The following is a 19,417-nucleotide window of genomic DNA, read 5'->3' as shown; positions in this document are numbered from 1 at the left end:
AGACTACTCCCCGACGCTAATCTGATTACTTCGTTTGGTCTGTCTGATGTACTATGCCTGGCTCTGATTGCCTCATTAGCTCTGGTATCACCCCATTAGCATGACTAAGCCTGCATAGTAAGAACCTAAGAAGTCTGTTGTAAGCATGGTCTAAATTAATATATACAGTATATACGGCAATGAATAAGGAGATATATTCATAGGGCCAGAGTTACCGGCACAACTTTAGTTCACTGATGAAGCTCTCCGGATGAGGAGCGAAAGATCCAACGAAGTACAGATGACGGATAAAGAAACCTTTTCCTCGATGTAGCCATGATAGTCACTGAGAACACACATTTGGGTTGAACAAAACAGTCTTGCTTTTTGCAACACTCCTAGGCAAAGCTGTTCAAAATAGGAGCCTTGTGAAAAGACTAAATGGCAGTTTGAATTTTACAGTTTTGCTGTGCACAATATATCAAACATATAAAAAGAATGGGCATAAAGGATAAACGTTGAAAATTCCATGTCGCTTCAGAATCATTTCACCTGTTTGCGGTCCCTTTACTCTGTTTTCTTGTCTTTGGTCCAGTTGAAGGATGGCATTTTTTCTCCTCTGGAAGTAAATGTTGCATCATATTTTCAGCAAAACCTTTGAAGACAAGGTCAGAGGTCACAGGAAGTACGTGAAACCTTGCTTTATTTTGTTTTGCTTTCTTTTTTTCCACAGGCACCTACCTGGCATCCCATCCTGCTATTAAAAACGTGTATCGCAGGTTATGACGAAAATCTATTTATATAATCTATTTAATTATTCAACACATTTTTACAGCATTGGAAAATGTTAAAAATGTTTGTGTTTTCTTTTTCCTCCATTGTGACCCACATTAAAACGGAACAAAAATATTTTGTTCCCCCATCTTTTTCGATTTTCAGTTTAGCACCAGTTAGAAACTGTTGAATGTGTTAGCACACCAAGCTAGGAATAGGTTGTGACTTTGCAAGTTTGAACACCTTGACTGCTGCGAGGCTTGAAACTGGTTTAAATGATGAAAAACACAAATGTCCAAAATTTCAAACCGTTTTAACATTAGCAAATTTCACTATTGTGGGACAATTCAGATTCTGAATGCAATGAATTTTGCAAAGCCATGATTCAACTTGTCTCTTTCTCCCGCCATTGTGAAGCACCATTTTTTTTGTAAATGCACTTTTAGTCATGAAACAAAAATCTCAACTCCAACAAATGTGTTCCACATGACATATCAAACATTTTTCTTTTAATTTCTCTCATTAGTTGCAGGTATGGTAATACAAATGAGTGATAAATCCAAAGGACCGCGATGGGGGAGCCCGATTGTCGTCTGAATACCGAGCACAAAACAGAGAAGAATGACAGTTGAGTGGATAGGGGTTTGGCGCGCGGGTGATAATTAAAGGATGGTTACACTGAGAGGCTGGAGGGTGGAAAAAAAGTAGCATGATGAATGGCACAATGTGGCTCAGCCCTTTTCGAGATTGATAAGGAGACGAGGGAAATGCTGGCATCGCTAGTTCACTTGAGACTCCCTCGGATCAGGAATGATGCTAAAAAGTTTTCAAGTAGGCTTGGCATGGTTTCAAATTTGAAAGATTGCTTGTCGGCCGCTCTTTGTTGCTTTTGGATTTCACAAACGCACTGATTTCCTTCGCTTTTGGGATATTATAATGATTCAGTGAGCGGCAAGTCGCTCTCCTAACAAACGACTCCATCAAAGCCGGAACTCAAGAGTGTTATATGGCAAGGTATCCTTATTCCTTCCCTTCATCGTCAATAGCCCTAATATTTAATTAACTCGTCCAATTTATCTGGCGCCAAGGTAACGGGCGGAGCATGGCGAATGGAGCGCCTTGGTGAAGAAAGCGCTATTCCTGTCTGCAGGAGCGCATCCCCGCCGCCCACCAAGCAGATGGCAACCGTGCAACACAAAATCAATTAGTGTCATGCTTTTTTTTCTGCAGGGCCCCAGAAAAAAAAGCAATTTCCACTTCATATCTCGACAGGGCACACATACCTGACCCAAAACAACTCATCGAGAACAGTTGGCATTGGTGCGGATACTAAAGACTGTCTTGTTTTTATTTTTGTCACATGAGCGTCGCTTTGTCAACGAAGCAACACATACTGGATGAAATGCCTCAGGCTTACTCAAAGCATGTTACGGCGATATTTGAGGAGGAAAAAAAATGTAAGCATTTGACAGAAATGGCAAAACCTCAGTGACATTGAAAGCTCCACTTTGCACTTGTTTTTCCTCATTTGTCAATGATGAACATTTTATAGTCTTTCCCATCAACTACAGTGTAGCTAGTAAATTATATGGATGGTATGCATTAACCTTGTAGGAATATGTGCAACTTCAAAAAAAAAAAAAAAAATACTGCCATTCCTGAATTTATTCAAGAATGGAAAATAAGACGTAGAGCGACATTCCTGAATTTGTTCGGGTTTTGTTTTTTTCTTGCTTGGGTGCCAATAAAGCGCTGGCCAGACCTGGCAATGTTTTACCCTTCCACAAGGGGGTAGCATGTATCGTTTTTCCATGTTAGTGCTTTGCACCAGCTTCAGCTGTTGTTAAAGCGCTATATAAACCAATATGTATGTACATATGGCATTGTATTTTGGACAACCACCCTCATTTCAAGCTCATATAACCCCAGACCCAAATAATTTAAGAATTAACTCTTTTCTGATGAAAGAAGAGAGTCTAAGGTTTCGTACGCTGCATTGAATGTTTACGTAGTCCTAAAACTCAATATTCTGTGGGTCCTAGGATTCGGGTGACAATGACAAAAACCCTGGCACTGGAGTGGAAACATTTTGGCACATCGTCTGGCAGTGAATGAGTTAAGAGTAGAGGATTTGGGGCTGTAACGGTACATATACCCATGAAAGACAAAAATGGTTTCTCGCACTTGCTGCCTCAGTGTCAGAGGTCCTATTTGGGAACATACTGCATCAATGGTTCTCAACTCTGGTCAGCTAACGACAGATTGCTTTTGTTTTTGTTCCGAATGTGGAAATGGGATTTCACTGGTGTTGTGTGGAGGGGCGGAGCTATTCCAGAGGGACACAGTGCTGCGGGCCATCCCTAAACCAAATGTTGTTACTCTTCATGAGCCGCGACGTTGTATATAAGCAACGGATGATAGCAAGGAGATACCGCATAAAAAGTTTGACCAACTTCTGGATGTGGAAAGTTTCTTACCATAAAGAATGCAAACAAAATGCCCCCCCCCCAACCCCCACCCACTCGACATTCATTATGAGCGGAGTCTTGTGGGAGCATCAACACAAGGATGAATTGTTTTAAAATAATGATAGCAAGAGGCCTATCATTGTGCCGGTTTTGCTCAAGACATTTATCATCATATCAGGTTCTCGGTGCGCTACGAATCAGCAAATTTCGACTTCCGTTTGGTTAGATTTGCTGCCGCCCTGAAGGTATTCATCTTCTGGAGCAAAGATTTATTTGGGAACCATACAAAATTTAGAGTTGCAGATCTCCCAAGACAAAACGGCTAACAATGGTGTTGTCGTAATTTTAAGTTGATACATTTTACTTATTTACTGCCGCACTTTGTCTTTTTAATTGGTTTTATATTGATGACCTAGAAGTTACTTTAAAGCTCAGTTAGTGTAATTGACAGATTTGGGAAAGGGAATCCACACATGAATGTACCGCAAGTGTCAATCAAGGACCTGCTGTTACCGTTTTGGGAGAAGCCGAATTAAATTACCGTATTTTCTGCCCTATAAGGCACACCTAAAAGAAAATATGTTTTCAAAAACTGACCATGCGCTTCATAATCCGGTTCCGGTTTATGTGTGGAAAACACTTTTAAAATACTGTATGTCATTCATTGAAGGTGCCCCTTATAATGCGGTGCACCTTATGGATGGAAAAGGTTTTATTAATGTCATTCATTGAAAGGTGCGCCTTATGGTCCAAAAAATGTGGTAGTTTAAGTCGAAGATGAACATTCTATGAACTGGAAAAAAAATGTTAGCATGAATTTTGACTAAATTCGAGATTGTGCAAAAATAATAATCATAAAAATGCATTTTTTTTAGCTCAAATGTTGTGCTTCCGTGATGCCAACATAAAACACTTGATCGTCAACCTCTGCCATAGAGATTCTTTAACATTTACAAATTATACAACGTTCACGATTGGCATCATCTCAAACGCTTCCATCCGTTTGGGTAGGACCTAAATGCATGGGAGACGAAAGAATAGAAACGGGGGCGGCGGGGTTATGTGGGGGCCAGGTTGACAAGTTCTCAAAGCATTTTCTCATAAACAACAATGAACAGGAAATGTTCTTATTTTCTTTGTTGTTGTCTTTGTTTCTTGTTTTTTTTTGTTTGTTTGTTTGTACAATACATTTCTTAGAAATCCCCGCTGGTTAAGGTTATGGTCTCAGGTAGATCGTCCACAGTCAAACATTTTCACAGTTTGTGTAAAAGCGGAGAAACATTCTCGCTGAGTAATAAAATATCAGGACTATTATCAACATTATTATTATCATCATCCTTATTCTCATTATGGTTCACTTCTTTTTGTGTTCTTGCTAATGTTGTCGTAAAAATGGTGGGGGAAATCGAGCGCTTCGCCAGAGGTTTTTTTTGTTTTTGATTTAAAATAAAAAAAAGCTACCTCGGTTAGGTAGTCAATCCAACAAATGTCTTTATCCATGGAAAAATATCCAGAGCCGTCATTTTCTTGATTCGTTTCCAAGCCTGCGGCCGAACAAATGGTCCCTACAAGACTCAATACCCCGTCAGCACTTGTGTGGGGAAGGGGAAGGGGATGGATGGGCCGGGGGGAGGGGAGGGGGGGCAAAAAGAGACGCATGTAGAAAATAGCCCATCAGATGAAGAATGGACGTGTGCGTCCGATGTTGCGCGACAGCCGAGCTTGCGATTCCGCATTGTAATTTTGAAGGCACTTCGTTTCATGGCAGAAAGAAAAGTGGCTTCTTCTTTGTCTCCGGCGGAGCAACTCGCCTGTGTCAGGCCTCGCTCATCGAAGCGTCGCCCCCGTAATCAATCATGTTGTGGACTTTTTTGACCTTTGTTTTTTTTCCCCTTGCACGTTCTGTCATCCTGCTGTCATTCCAGCGATTTTCCTTTTTTTCCGTTCGGACTTCGTACCATCGGTTGGCCACTTGGACTTGTGGGCACAGTGTAAAAAGTACATAGGCAGCCATGGGAGGGGGAGTCAGGAATTGAGGGCAAGGGGGCAAAACGTTGCCAGAGGTCTTGATTTTCATCAGAACAGCACCAATCAGATAAAGGGAAGAAAGGAAAAAAAAAACGAGGCCGATGGGGGAAAAAAACACAAACAAGCAACTGGCATCTGGTGCAAGGGAAATGAAGATAAAGATACACAGAGAAAGGTCTGATTCAATTTCCTCCTCCAAAATGTCAGCAGCATTTATATTCGGCTGCCTTGCAAACGATATACGTATTTATAGATATCTATTTATATTTTAAAATTCATAGAACTTCATGAAATTGTTCTTGTGCTTTACAAACTGCCCCTCCTTTGATGCAGAACCAAAGCGAACCCTTTGTGCTCGTTCTAGAGTCTCGCACCAAAGAGTGCTTGCACTTTCCCGCCCCAACCCATCCAAAAAATGACCACGTCTATGTTTTTTTCTTCCATTTTTTTCTTAAATCATAGTTTCATGTCTTCGTTTCCGTACCTAACAGGTATGCGGTCCACTGAGGCTTGGAGGGGAGCAGGAGGGGGGAGGGGGCGTCGCTTTCGGGATACGTGAATCTTTGGTGACGGGATGCCGAGGGTACAGCTCACAGACGGCATGTCTGAAGGTAAGCCTCTTGAGACGACGACCGGAAGGGTCACCTTTGGCCCTCCAGGAGGGTCATCACCATGGTGATGCAAAGCAGCCATATATGCAAAGAAGTAGACTGAGCGATGGCACTGAGGTCTGAAAAGGGGGGGGGGGAGCAATATACAATCGAGTCAAGCGACATTCCTTTGCTTTTGGGAAAGATAATAATAATAATAATAATAATACATTTCATTTATAAGCGCCTTTCCAAACTCTCAAGGTCACTTTACAGTCACTTTTTCTCACTTTTTCTGTGGGTGAGCAGCGGCAGCCACACGTGCCAGCATTCACTATACCCGGAAGTAACTCAAATAGATAGAAAGCTAGCCAGCTAACCGGATAGCTATATAAATAAAAAGAAATGAAGGATGACTTTTGTCATAATTATATGTAGCGCTACCTAGCACCCCCCAACCATCCCTCTGTGAACAAATTCTCAAAAAATACTAGTCAGTAATAGTCAGGACAGTAGAAGTAATCAGTGTAGCCTCAAGGAATAGTCTTCTGCTCCCCTCAACAATAGAACAGGAACCTATCAAAGCAGAGGTCTACAATATATATATATATATATATATATATATATATATATATATATATATATATATATATATATATATATATATATATATATATATATATAGGGCCAGAGCTAACAGCAAGGGTTCACTGATGAAGCCTATTGGATGAGAAGCGAACCGTCCGGCACCTTCAAAGAAGTACAGATGACGGCTGAATAAACCTTTTCATCGATGGACCACTCCTGTACGACAGAGCTTCCACAGATCGCTCTGTGAGGTCGTGTTGGACTGTTTTTCATGAACAGCATCAGCCACAAGTCACGATCTCCTCTGACCACATGACCCCTTCCTCACACATTCTCCTCCTCTACCCCACATTGAGTCATGCAAGATTCATCAACGGCAGATTGAATTTTATAATTCGTAGCGGCGTTTCCCACGCGTCCCGAGGGCCGAGGACCACTCCCCGCAGAAAGAAAAAAAAAAACTTTCAATAAAGACAGATCATAAAATAAATACGTCACATCGACTCAAAATTGCAAACTGATTTCTCCCACAATGATGAAAAGAAACGCAGAACTCTCATTTTTCTATGAATTGTTAACAAGACGTGAGGTGGAGATGTTTCTGGTGAGAAAGCTCCTTGGAGCATAAGGAAGCAAGATTCAATCAAAGTAGCGACATCACTTCTGCATGCCCCAGATTACCTCCTCAATGTTCAGCCATTTTCTGTGCCCCACTTTTGGATTTTTGATTTATTTTAGCTTTTTAAAACTCCATATCTTCACACTGTCCAATTCCTGTCACTTTCTTCATTTGATTACAACACTATTGCTTCAGACCCTTCCCCGACCCTCTTCACCGATGTCCAACATGGCGGCGCTACTCAACTGGGCGGCGGGTCTCGACACTCCCCTTCTTCCAACGTGACATCATCGATGGCGATGTCCCCCTCGATGCCCGATCCTCGGATTCCTTCGAGTACCACCTGGGAAAATTAGAGCGCTGAACTAAAAACGTATTGTGTCAGCCCACTCACAAGAGTCATACCATTTCTGCTCTTTTGATGCTCCCCCAATTTATATGGAAGTCTGAATTATTGGATTAAATTGGATTGCATTAGCCTTTAATAGTCTCGCAATGGAAACATTTACAATTCACAGCAGCAAAGTTATTGAAGTAAGAGGAAAGGAAGGGAAGAAGTAGAAAAACAAAATACTGGAGCTGCTGGAAAGGCAGCCACTCTTGCGGCGCTGACGCTCCTTCTCTTATGTACTATAATGATTAATTGTTGTCAAAGAAATCTGTTGAGATGATACATATCACCGGACATTTGAATGTTAGGGAGTGTAGCCTGGGTCGTTAGGAGAAGTGAGAGTCTTTCCGGCATTTCTTCACAAATGAAGTTATTCCATTAAAAAATCAAATTGTATGACGGTATGGTCGATTTACCCCACTAGCTAACACCCAAACGTATTCAATGAAATGATAGTTCTTACCTGAAATGACGCGGTCGGATGGACGCTGACTTTGGCTTGCTTCCAACGCTCCCCTTGGTTGCCGGTTAGCGACCACACCGGAAGATCTGAGCTGACCAAGCCCTTTTGCTTCACTAAGGCATTTAGAGTCCCTGGTGGTGGGGTAGAAAAATGTGTTTGTGAACACTTGAGAACTAATGTCACAATATATTATTTCTTGGGCGCACCAAAAATTAGGGGGGGCTAGCAAGTTCCCATCATGGGCAGGATAAAATGAAGCCAACTCCCTAAAATGTGTGACAAAAATGGAAAGAACAAGAGGAGTTGGAGAATTTTTCCTCACATTTGTCACAGGAGTTAAAAAGGAGATTTCCATCACAGGGACGACAACGATTTCAACTTTCATCCAGGCGAGACAATGATATGGCTTATAGGCTCGTTAACGGCACTGTGACATTCTCCAGCAGAGCTTACCGACCCATCAGGCCTTTTGGGGCCCCCTTTCACGCATTTTCCATTTTGCTCAGATAGTCTCCCCCTCTCTCGCGCATTTTCAATTCATTCCGGCGCTTCAACCAACATCCAAAGACTCGTGGAGAAGGTCAAACTCAAGTCCTGCCAAGTGATACATTATTAAGTCAGGGCGCTCGGTGCTCACATTAATTATTTGACACCTCATGAAATTATCACAATGTTAAAAGCAGTATTTAAAAAGAGTTTTGAAAAAAACTTTTCTTGCACAGCGTGACACATGGCACCCCTGTCTGAAATCTCCAATTGACAGAGACCTCCTGACTACATTTTCTCAAAATGTTTTCTATGAGAGCGATGTCATGCATTTCTACATAAAACATTTGACACAATCTAACACTTTGCAACACTTGTCGTGACACGTCAGCAAAAGCTCAATACGGCCTTAACAAAAGGCATCTGTGAATTGTCAGTCTGTCAGACGTGTTCTGACACCATGTTTTGAGTTTCCAAAATTCATGTGATTGTCAGCTACTGACATCCGTTGCTGAGATTGTGGATGTGCATTATTGCGGGACATTCATGTGAAACAGACCGGATGATTAAAAAAAACACACACAACAAAAACACAGAGATAGCGTCGTTTGCTAAGAAGCCTTCTTCTCTTTTATGAGACCTTTCGTCTGGCACTGCGCTTTGATTCAAAACTGGCAATGATGGCACTGAAGTGCAACCGCATCACCCCATTCTTTATTGCGATAGTTTTCTTTTTGTCTCCGAGATGCAATCAGGAATACGGCGAAACGCGAAAAAGTTATTACTGTATGTTTTTTTTAACGGCAGCTATCTTCCCAACGGGAGGTGAGCTTATGCGCACGATGCGACCTGCCTGCCATCTAGACCTTCCTTGACTTGCTTACTACCGTCCCGAGCGAGAAACAGACTCCGAAAATGCGCAATGATCCAGCGTCCTTGCGAACATAAGGCTTCCTTCTTGGTTGGCGGTGAGGTCAGACCTCCGCTCCGCGCTTTGCCACCGGCTTAATCCCATCAAGCGCGGGCACCACGGGCCAACTTTGATGTGCAGCCGGTTAAATGAAGCGTGACCCTAATTCGCAGGTAAGCCACCCGCCGGCTAACGATGGTGGAGTTTCTTTTGGAGCCTTCCTGACACGCCTCTCATCAGCAGTGTTGTGACCTGGGGCTCCGCCAAGTCACAAATTGAGTCAACCGAAAGACCCCGAAAGAGCTTCTCAAAAATTGGATGGCAACACAGCGACATAGTTCGGGGGGGGGGGGGGGGGGGGGGGCTCAATGTATAACAGTTTGAACCTAAGCAGTTTGAAGGTTATGGATGCCATGCAAACAGACAGCAGGCAGCTTTTGGCTCAATAAATGAATAAATGATACTGCCGTGCATTCCAAAAAAAGCTCAATATGGGTTTCATCTGTGCTCCAAAGCTTTTCCCAGATGCTCTGGCTTGGAGTACTAAATGGAGCTTGGCCGCAGAAGATCTAAGCTGGGCTTGACGTCCTTGACTTTTCGCCCATTCATCATAAAGCACCGCAGTCCGGGCACGGGCTTTGCCACAGACAAGCAGGCAGGCGAGCGAAAATCTGGCCGGTGATCAATTTGAACAAATTGGAAATGTCACGGCCGACTCATCTTCGGCAGATGGGCCTGGAGGAACTCTTCTCTCTTCTCCTAAGATCCTCCTCATTGCTCTCCAGATGTTCACTCTGGATACTCGCACTTGTCCCTTCTAATGTCAACTGGACCAAAAAATAAAACAAATTTCCAACATCAACAGCAACATGTGACCACATCAACAGCCGGAGCATCGTGACAGGTGGTCACACGCTGCAAAAAGTCCGCTTTTTGTCCGCTACTTTAGTTCTCAAGTATTTGAGAAGACGATTTGAGTCTATTTTTGTTATTCTATTATTTATGCCCGTGGAAATATCAGGGAGCTGGGTGAGGAACGAAGCAGTGGATTCAGCCAAGTGGCTTTCTATGTGGAGCAGAAGGTTGGGGGAAGCGAAGCAGGTTGGGGGGTTTATGGCAGCGATGCCATTCGGGTCTCACTAGAATACCCAGCTAAATGCTGCCAAATGCTTGCTGCCAGCGTCTTATCGAGAGTGAGATGGAGCACAGACATCATCACTGCCTCGTGACTTCGTCATCTGTGCCCTTCGATGAGCTGGCAATTGGGCTACGTTGTACCCCACCTCTTGCCCTGAGTGATTGAGGATAAGGTTTGGAGAAAATGGAGGGGCTCCATTTTAGGTTCATTTGGAAACCATCAATGTTCATCGGTGTAAAGGCATCAGTACAAAAAAAGGGTGGGGAGGTTTGATAAGAACCACCTGGTGGCTCTGGCACCGTTGAACAAAGGCCAAGTCGTCAGCGGCGCCGGTGACACTGAAGCGGGAGATGGTTGTCTCAAACACCCCCTCCCTCCTCCTACTGAACCATCACAGCGCACATGATGCATGATTACACCTGTAATCTCCGTAAAGCCGCAAGCCGTTATGAGAGGTGTTCACTGGCTTAAACTGGCTGCAGTCATAATGTCGATCCTTTCACCCCCCGCCATTGTACTTGCATCCTGACTAGTCCTTGCCCTAAGCTCTGGGGGATTTTACATTTTTATTGGTTTGTGTAAAATACACCGTAAAGTCACTACATCACGGGAGGATGCTCATGCAGAAGCACGGGGGAACATCTCAACTTTAACTCATTCACTGCCAGAGACGTGCAAAAATGTGTCCACTCCAGTGGCAGGGTTTTTGTCCTTGTCACTCGAATTCCAGGACCCAAGGAATATTGAGAATTGGATTGGATTAGATTTGCCTTTATTAGTCCCGCAGTGGAGAAATTTACATTTCACAGCGGCAAAGTTATGAAAGGAATGAAGGAATGAATATAGGACTACATAAACATTCAATAGGGCATAAAAAAAAACATTAGATGCTCTTCTTTCATCAGAAAAAATGAGTTATTTCCTAAATTATATTGGTCTGGAGTTATCTGATCTTGAAATTTGGGCGGATGTCCAAAATACAATGCAATACATACATATTGGTTTACATTGCAATTTTACAACAGCTGTAGCTGGAACAAAGCACTAACACGGAAAAAAAGGGAAATTCTGCCCGCTTGTGGAAGGGAAAAAACATGCCAGAAGTTGGGCCAGCGCTTTATCGGCATCCAAGCAAGAAAAACCGAAACCGAACTAATTTGGCAATGGCACTCTACTTCATATTTCTCAAATAAATTCATGATTGCCAGTAAATGACTTAAGAATAAGATTCAGCGGGGGGGAAAAAAGCTCAGTCGACAGCTTTGGAACCTTCAATTGGTCTGAGCAAGGATGTTAATCAACGTCAGGGAGTGGGACTTAGGGCATGAGCACCCCCTTTTGAAAGGATGAAAATATCGTTCACCTGGACAACCTGCCAGCCGCAGCACGGAAATAAAAACGGCATGTGTCCAACCCGCCCCCCCCTGAGTCCCCCACGCTGCAGTCTTTCATTGCGCAAAACAAACAACCGCTCCATCACGACAAAGAGGTGGCAGATAGCTTCAGGTTTGAGTGCATTCATCCATCAAAGCAGCCCCACAAAGCCCACCGCGACGTCTCACCCAGGGTGAATAACGTTCACTGTGGCGCTTCCTCATTAATTGTGTTTACATAGACCGGGAATGATAATTAAGGTGTGAGGAGCAATGATGCGTGTTATCGCATACATTAAGTTGGGAAGGGGACACTTTGGAATCTCTTTAGGGGAGGAATATCAACACGGTTGTTCAAATTCCGACGGAATTCAGGTTGGTTTTACGCTTAATGTCATCGATCAATCTGGGAGATTCCCCAAAAATTGCCACTTTAAACAGAACGTGACTTCTTCGAATCTATGTGTGGTTCTACTCCCTGATCAGCGCCTTCAATTTGGAAAAGGATCAGCGAACACGACTGTGAAGCGCAATCAGTTTTCCAGCTCACCGCATGTGTCACTCTTACCTATGTGCTTGCCATACATGTGGTAGAAGAAGCCAAAGCAGTAGGCTGGCGGATTGGTGATGCCGTAGGGGTTCTTCGGGGCGATGTTAAAAAAGGGACTGACCAGCCGCGCCTGATCGCCTTCCTTCCGCGGCCTCGATGTTTCGATGTACATGTAGAAACCTTGAAGAGAAAGCAAAGAAACTATTAGGAATTTGATTATATTTTAGAAGAACTTGGATCGGGGAGGAGTTTAAGTATCTGGGAGTCTTGTTCGTGAATGAGGGTTGGCGGGAGCGAGAGATCGACAGGCAGATCGGTGCGGCGTCGACTGTGATGTGCACCTTGTATCGATCTGTCGTGGGGAAGAAGGAGCTGAGCCAAAAGGCAAAGCACTCAATTATCGGTCAATCTACGCCCCAACCTTCATCTATGGTCACCAGCTATGGGTCGTGACTCAAAGAACGAGATCGCGGATACAAGCGGCCGAAATGATCTTTCTCCGCAGGAGTTCGTTCATCCGAGAGGGGCTAAGAATCGAGCCGCTTCTCCTCCAGATGAGGTGGCTCGGGCATCTGATTAGGATGCCTCTTAGACACCTCCCTGGTGAGGTGTTCCGGGCATGCCTCACTGGCAGAAGACCCCAGGAACGACCCAGGACACGCTGGAGAGACTATGTCACCCAACTGGCCTGGGAATGCCTCGGGATCCGCCAGGAAGAGCTGGAAGAAGTGTCTCGGGAACGTGAAGTCTGGGCAAGCCGACCTCAGATAAGTAGCAGATGGATGGATTTTATTTAGAAGACAAAAAAAAAAAAAAATGGTTTTGTTTGCGGGCATTTGCTATTTCAGCCTGTGCCCTTAACGCACGTCGGCTAGCGTCTTTCTGCATTTACTATCATCAACCACGAGAGACAACCACTCTTCTTGTTTCTTCTTTAATGAGAGCCTTTGTCGGAAAGGTTTGCGAGTTTATTGCCATTATCGATCACAGGCAGCCATGACAACAGTGAGCATGAGGCTACCGAGCAGGTAGCCGAAAAAAAATCTAATGGAATATCTCTCGGGCTGTCCCGCAGATAATTATTCCCAAAGAGGAATGGGGGCCAGTAATGAAATGCCGGACATTTGGAGACCATTAGGTGATTAGGGCTGATGCATTATTTACTGTTTCAGCTGCTGCCCCTGCTGCTGGACTTGCACAGAATTCAGATAACCGCACATTCTCAATTGTTTTTTTTGTTTTTTTTATCCCGTATTCATCTCGTCGATTGAACACCTCACCATAAACAAGCTGCATGCAAAACAGCAGGCTTGGTAACCGAGGTAACGGCGGCGAGAGAGGCGCTGTTTTGTCAAGCAAATACAGTTTTTATGTTCTATTTTGCAGTATAATTACTTAGCGCAATGGCCCAGTGGTATTACTGTAATTTCTGCACCATAAGCATTATAAAGCATACAGAGTAGAACCTAAAATACGGACTGTATGTGCATTGTGCAACCACCAGATGGATATGCAATAAATAAATAAATCGATAATAAATAATAAAAATAAAGAAAAATAGACGATATTTTGTGCACAATATTTTTCTGACGTTTATTCACTGGCAGGAAAACAGTGAGATCTTACATCTATCCCTCCATTTTCCAGACCGCTTTATCCTCATTAGGGGTGTGAGGGGAGCTGGAGCTTATCCCAGCCATTTTTGGGGACTAGGCGGGGGACACCCTGATTTGGTTGCCAGCCAATCCCAGGGCACACAGAGACAAACAACCATTCGGTCTCACACCTAGGGACAATTTAGAGTGTTTAATCAGCCTGCCTGCATGTTTTTGAATGTCGAAGGAAAGCGGATGACACGGAGAAAACCCACGTACGCCCGGGAAGAACAGGAAACCTCCACAGAGGGAGGCCAGACCGGGTCTTGAACTCACATCCTCTGAAATCTTTTTATTTTATTTTATTTGAATGTCATACCCAATCAATCATATTAAAATCACACTTTTGACTCTAGAATTTAAAAATCCCAAATTGCCCTCAATGTTTACAAATTTCGCTATCCGAACAGCAAACCCGCTCGAGGTCGCGGAGGTCAAACTCACCCTGCTTAGAGCCGGCGCGGTCTCCGCTGGGCCCCGTGTTGGGTGTGTACTTGGTATCGCGGGTGGCGGCGCTGTGCCGCGTCCAATCAAAGTCGTCGTTCTTGTCCTGGGTGAACAGACAGATGGGCTCCTCCTCGAAGCTGCAGTGGAATTCTCCTGGTGAGAATCACAGACAAGTGCGCGCATGAATACGCCGGTGCCTAGCGTGTATTCACCAGACCTGCGGCCAGAGTGTGTTTGTGTGTGTGCGGGTGTCTCATGGGAAATCCGCAAACAGCAACGTACTAATTACGTCACCTGATGTAACAGACTTTGAAATGAAGATCTGAACTCACATTGATGGCGACATTGGCAAGCTCACGCGGTGGCTTTCCTTAAAAATGGAATGCGTACAATAGAGGGATTTACTGCTGCTGCTTGTTGGGTTGTGCATCAAATTACATATGGCATTCACATGCCATATGTGTGTGTATGTGTGCCTGATTTTTTCGAAGTTATTTGGAAAGGCCCCGTAAGTGATGATCCAAAAAATGGTCCCCGGGAAAACATGAAAACGCGTATGTGTGTATCTGTGTGCACTGCACAAAAAAAAAATCATGACTGATTGCACTCAGGCAGCTTTCAAATGACAGAAGTTGAAATTGGGTGAAAATACTCATAGTTTTGAGGGGGCGGTGGGAGTAGGTGCATCATGGGGAAAATGCTAAATCACGTGTTGGTTAATGAAAAGATGCGAGTGCAGTAGAAGTAGCCCACGCGGTGCAACCGAGACGGCGGCGCAGTCGAAACCTTTGCCTAACGTGTGCCACGAAACAAAGTTAAACGGCTAACCGCAGGATACGCCGTTGCCCCGGCGGTGTTTTCAAAAAGTATTAGCATTTTGCATTCACTATGCGGGGCTGCTAAATATTCATTGATGTATTAAAACCTAGCTCGCAGCCTTTTGCTGAGTCACGACCCCCAGCGAAGCGGCGTGGGCAGCGGGCTGGTCAGGTGAGTTGCGTAGGCGTGCCGAGGAAGAGGAAAGTCGAAAGAGGCCGGGGCGGGATGCGGGAACCTCTCACACCTGCTTGTGGGTGCGCCGTTTTTGAAAATGAAGGTCAAGCTCCAGGAGCTGTGTTTTCTTTTTCCCGCAGGTGTTTGGATGGGACGAAGATTAGGAGTTGAAAGATCATTAAAAAAAAAGGCGCTGATAAAAACATGTCTCAGAAGTATTGAAATAGGATATTTCTCCATTATGGATTTTATACGCTTTGTTGTTTGAAGTGGTTCTACATGAAAGAGGAGAGAATCAAATTTTCATTTCACCATTGGATCAGAGACGCCATGATCACAGCGTGCATGACGTCAAGCGCATCTGCGACAAGCTCAGTTTGAAAGTAACCGTAGATTACTTCAGGATTATTAAAGCGGTATCTGAGAATAAATGTGTTTGTCGTTTCTAGCGAGCGTCCATAAAAAAAGTTCAAATGAATATAGATAAATATTCCCGGCAGTGCTGTGTGGCTTTGCTCTCTCAATCACTTCAAGTGTGTGATTAATTTGGACCTGTGATAATGTGCGAGGCTTCATACTTACTTAGGTGAGGGTTGACGGGAGCTGCGGGAGACAGAAGCAAAGGAAAGGCATTTAGGAAAGTGGTTCCAAGACTTTGACTCTTCACTTGACAAAAAACACAAAACTTCGCAAGTTGGGGCATTTTTAAGTCAAGACGCCGTTTTATCGTCTTTCCAAAGGAGACCAAAAAAGGTTTGTATGCTCGTCCGAATGACCGTAATAGGATTTTTCTTTCTCAGAAATGCTTTTAGTGGCATTGCCGCTTCTCCTGTCCAAGGTGACTCGCTAAGCCCATTTCATACTTCCCTTAAAATGTCAAAATAAACCACCATTGCTCCGCTAATCAAATTAAGTCTCTCATTCGGTCATTCATTGCCCCCCCAACCCCCGTTGTATGGACGGTGTCACAAAGGTAAAGACAGTCTGTTTTTCTGCAGTTATTAAAAAAAATGTTTTCCAAGCTGAGTAAACAGCATTTAACCTGCCAGGAAGATTCATGTGCATTTTCTAATGATCGATGACTGACCGGCCTAATAGATGTGATGCAGCAGCTCAAGCACAAAAAGAGAAAAAAACTATGTCGCCACATGATTTATGGATGCTTCCCAGCCACTAAAGGGAAAGGAGGGAAGGGTGGAGATTGATTACAATTCAAACAATTATAGCCAGTAATAACAAATCATTCGGACAAAGGAAAAAGTGCTTCTTAAGCATGTGAGCACAGTTTTATATATATATATATATATATATATATATATATATATATATATATATATATATATATATATATATATATATATATATATATATATATCTGTTGTATCTAATTTGCCATCTATCATATCCATCTATTCTATCGTATCCATCTATCCATGTATCTATTCATCCATCGGTCATATCCATCTATCCATTTATACATCCATCTTTCATTCCTTTCATCACTTTGCTGCTGTGAAATGTAAATTTCTCCGCTGTGAGACTAATAAAGGCATATCCAATCCAATCCAATCCAATCCAATATATCTATCTATCCATCTATATACCTATTCATCTATCCATTTATACATCCATCTATCTATCTATCCATCTATCATTCGATACATATTTCCATCTATTCATCTATCTATCCATCCATCAGAATCAGAATCATCTTTATTGCCAAGTATGTAGAACATACAAGGAATTTGTTTCCGGTAGAACACGCTGCACTAATATCATCTTCAAAAAATTGCTAAGTGGCACTATACAGTTCCATTTATTACTGTTCCATCTATCTATTCATCCATTTATTGTATAGATCTATCCATCTACACATCCGTCTATCCATCTATTCATCTTTCCAGCTATCTATCCATCTGTGCACCTATCCATCTATTCGTCTATCCATCTATTCATCTATCCATTTATCCATCCATCCCACCCATCCATCATTCCTTCATTCCATCCATCTATCTATCCACCTGTCTATCTATTCACCTATCCATCTCTTCATCTATCCATCCATCATTTCTTCATTCCATCCATCCATCCATCCATCCATCCATCCATCCATCCATCCATCCATCCATCCATCCATCCATCCACCTATTCATGTTTATATCCATCTATTTATTCATCCATCTATCAGATCCATCTATGCATCTATCTATCCATCTATCCAACTATCAATCTATTCATCTATCCATTTATCCATCTATTCATCTGTTCATCTATATATCCATCCATCTATCCATTTATCCATCCATCCCACCCATCCATCATTCCTTCATTCCATCATTCTATCCATCTATCATATATTCAGCTATCCATATATCTATCTTTCCATCCATTATTTCTTCATTCCATCCATCCATCTATCCATCCATCCGTCCCTCCCACCCTCCATCCATCCATCCATCCATCCATCCATTCATTCATTCATTCATTCATTCATTCATTCATCCATCCAGTGAACGTATTTGTGCTGGAACTGTGGCCGTGTGCACGCTATAAAGCTGCTTTCATCTTTTTTTTTAATATTGTCAATCCAAAACAACAGTGGGCTGCGCAAAATGAATAGCACTGCAGCACAGCAAGAGTGTGTGTGTGTGTTTCAATGTGGTTAGTGCCGCAAAAAAAAAACAAAAAAAAAAAAACAAACATTCAATGACCATTCAGAGCCCCAAGCCTCCTTTTGCTATACCTTCCCTCCCTTCTGTCTTTCACGAGCGTTCTCACAGACAATATGTTTTGTTGTCATATAGTAGTATTTATGTTCGTCTTGTTGTCGCTACCTGCGGCTCGCTCGCTATTTTGGTATAGTCCGCATGAATGTGCCTGCTCAGGAAATGCGTCTTCTCCCACTGAGGAAATAAAGGCGAGGGAGCCCGGAGGCTACTTCGCTGCTACTTTTCACACACTCACAAAGAGGATTTTAATTTGTAATTTAACACAAGGAATTATATCGGACGAGTGAAAACAAACTAGGTCTGTTGATGCAACTATTTCACACGATGTGTTGGTTAAAATGGAGGACTAAGATGACTGATGATGAAATGGAGAAGCTCGCCAACGCAAATGTTCCGCGGTGCTTTCACACGCTGTGGCAAGACAATTCTCAGAAAAAAAAACAGTGAGACAAAGAAAGATCAGCGTTTGACTGAAATGCTGCTTGAAAGTTTAAAAAAAAAAAGTACAAACATAGTGTTGCCTTGCGATATGTAACTCAACACTTTTTGTCTGATCATCTTTCCCTATTCAGATGAATGCAAACACCATTAATTTGTTTTCACATTTGCCTCAAAATAAAAAAGTCAAAAAGAAGCATCGACTATCTATAACCTCTGCTAATATTGTAGTATAGTCATCATGTTAATTCTTTTTTCATGATTAAATTGTTGATATAGTACTCTCGGGTCTTATCTTGATCGATGATTTTAGGACTGCATTGAGACAATCGTGCTCTCTTGGAGCACACAATGGACCTCCAGTGCGCAATTAGTGAATCAAATACGGCTATTTGGCTGGCCGGGAGCAAAAATGACAAACAAAAAGCTTTCCATGAGACAGCAATTGCGATTCAGAGAATCAACTTGTTCAAAGAATGTGCACAGTCGCTCATAAAGACATCACACAGTGACCACTGAATCAGCAGCATGCAGGGGGTATTTGGTGGTATATGTGCTTTTAATTTAGCGTTGTGTGAGCTCAAGTGGTTGCAGTCAAAAAATGAATCATTGCATTGACCTTAACCCAAACAAATGGTGATAATTAGTTGGGTGAGTTTATGGAGTATAAATTGGAAGTATACAGTAAGTTGCATGAATGGTGGATTTTCAAACTTTTTCCATCTATAAGTGCACCTTTAATAAATGAAAACAGCTTTCCAAATATAATATATAAATATATAAAAGTTTTCTAAACAT

At 42.9% G+C, this 19,417-nt stretch overlaps 1 protein-coding gene across 4 annotated transcripts in view; it reads right to left on the bottom strand.

Moving 5' to 3' along the window:
- Window positions 1-933: 933 nt before the first annotated feature.
- LOC148883837 (MAM domain-containing glycosylphosphatidylinositol anchor protein 2) overlaps window positions 934-19,417 on the bottom strand; it is a 121,243-nt gene continuing 102,759 nt past the window's right edge. For 3 of the 4 annotated variants that reach the window (XM_089021478.1, XM_089021477.1, XM_089021479.1), the window contains exons 13-18: window positions 16,035-16,055; window positions 14,457-14,612; window positions 12,376-12,537; window positions 7,901-8,031; window positions 7,293-7,389; window positions 935-5,979 (exon numbers count right to left, since the gene is read on the bottom strand). In XM_089021478.1, the coding sequence (XP_088877604.1) occupies window positions 5,891-5,979; window positions 7,293-7,389; window positions 7,901-8,031; window positions 12,376-12,537; window positions 14,457-14,612; window positions 16,035-16,055 (656 nt within the window). In that variant the 3' untranslated portion in view covers window positions 935-5,890. Of the gene's footprint in view, window positions 5,980-7,292; window positions 7,390-7,900; window positions 8,032-12,375; window positions 12,538-14,456; window positions 14,613-16,034; window positions 16,056-19,417 lie in introns of all 4 variants that reach the window. The other variant, XM_089021476.1, reaches the window with a different exon arrangement.

This window comes from Hippocampus bargibanti, linkage group LG19, assembly GCF_051943395.1.
Source record: "Hippocampus bargibanti isolate YZ-2025 linkage group LG19, ASM5194339v1, whole genome shotgun sequence".
Taxonomy (NCBI): domain Eukaryota; kingdom Metazoa; phylum Chordata; class Actinopteri; order Syngnathiformes; family Syngnathidae; genus Hippocampus; species Hippocampus bargibanti.
The sequence above is the reverse complement of the archived record's forward strand: the minus strand, read 5'-3'. Positions and strand labels throughout refer to the sequence as shown.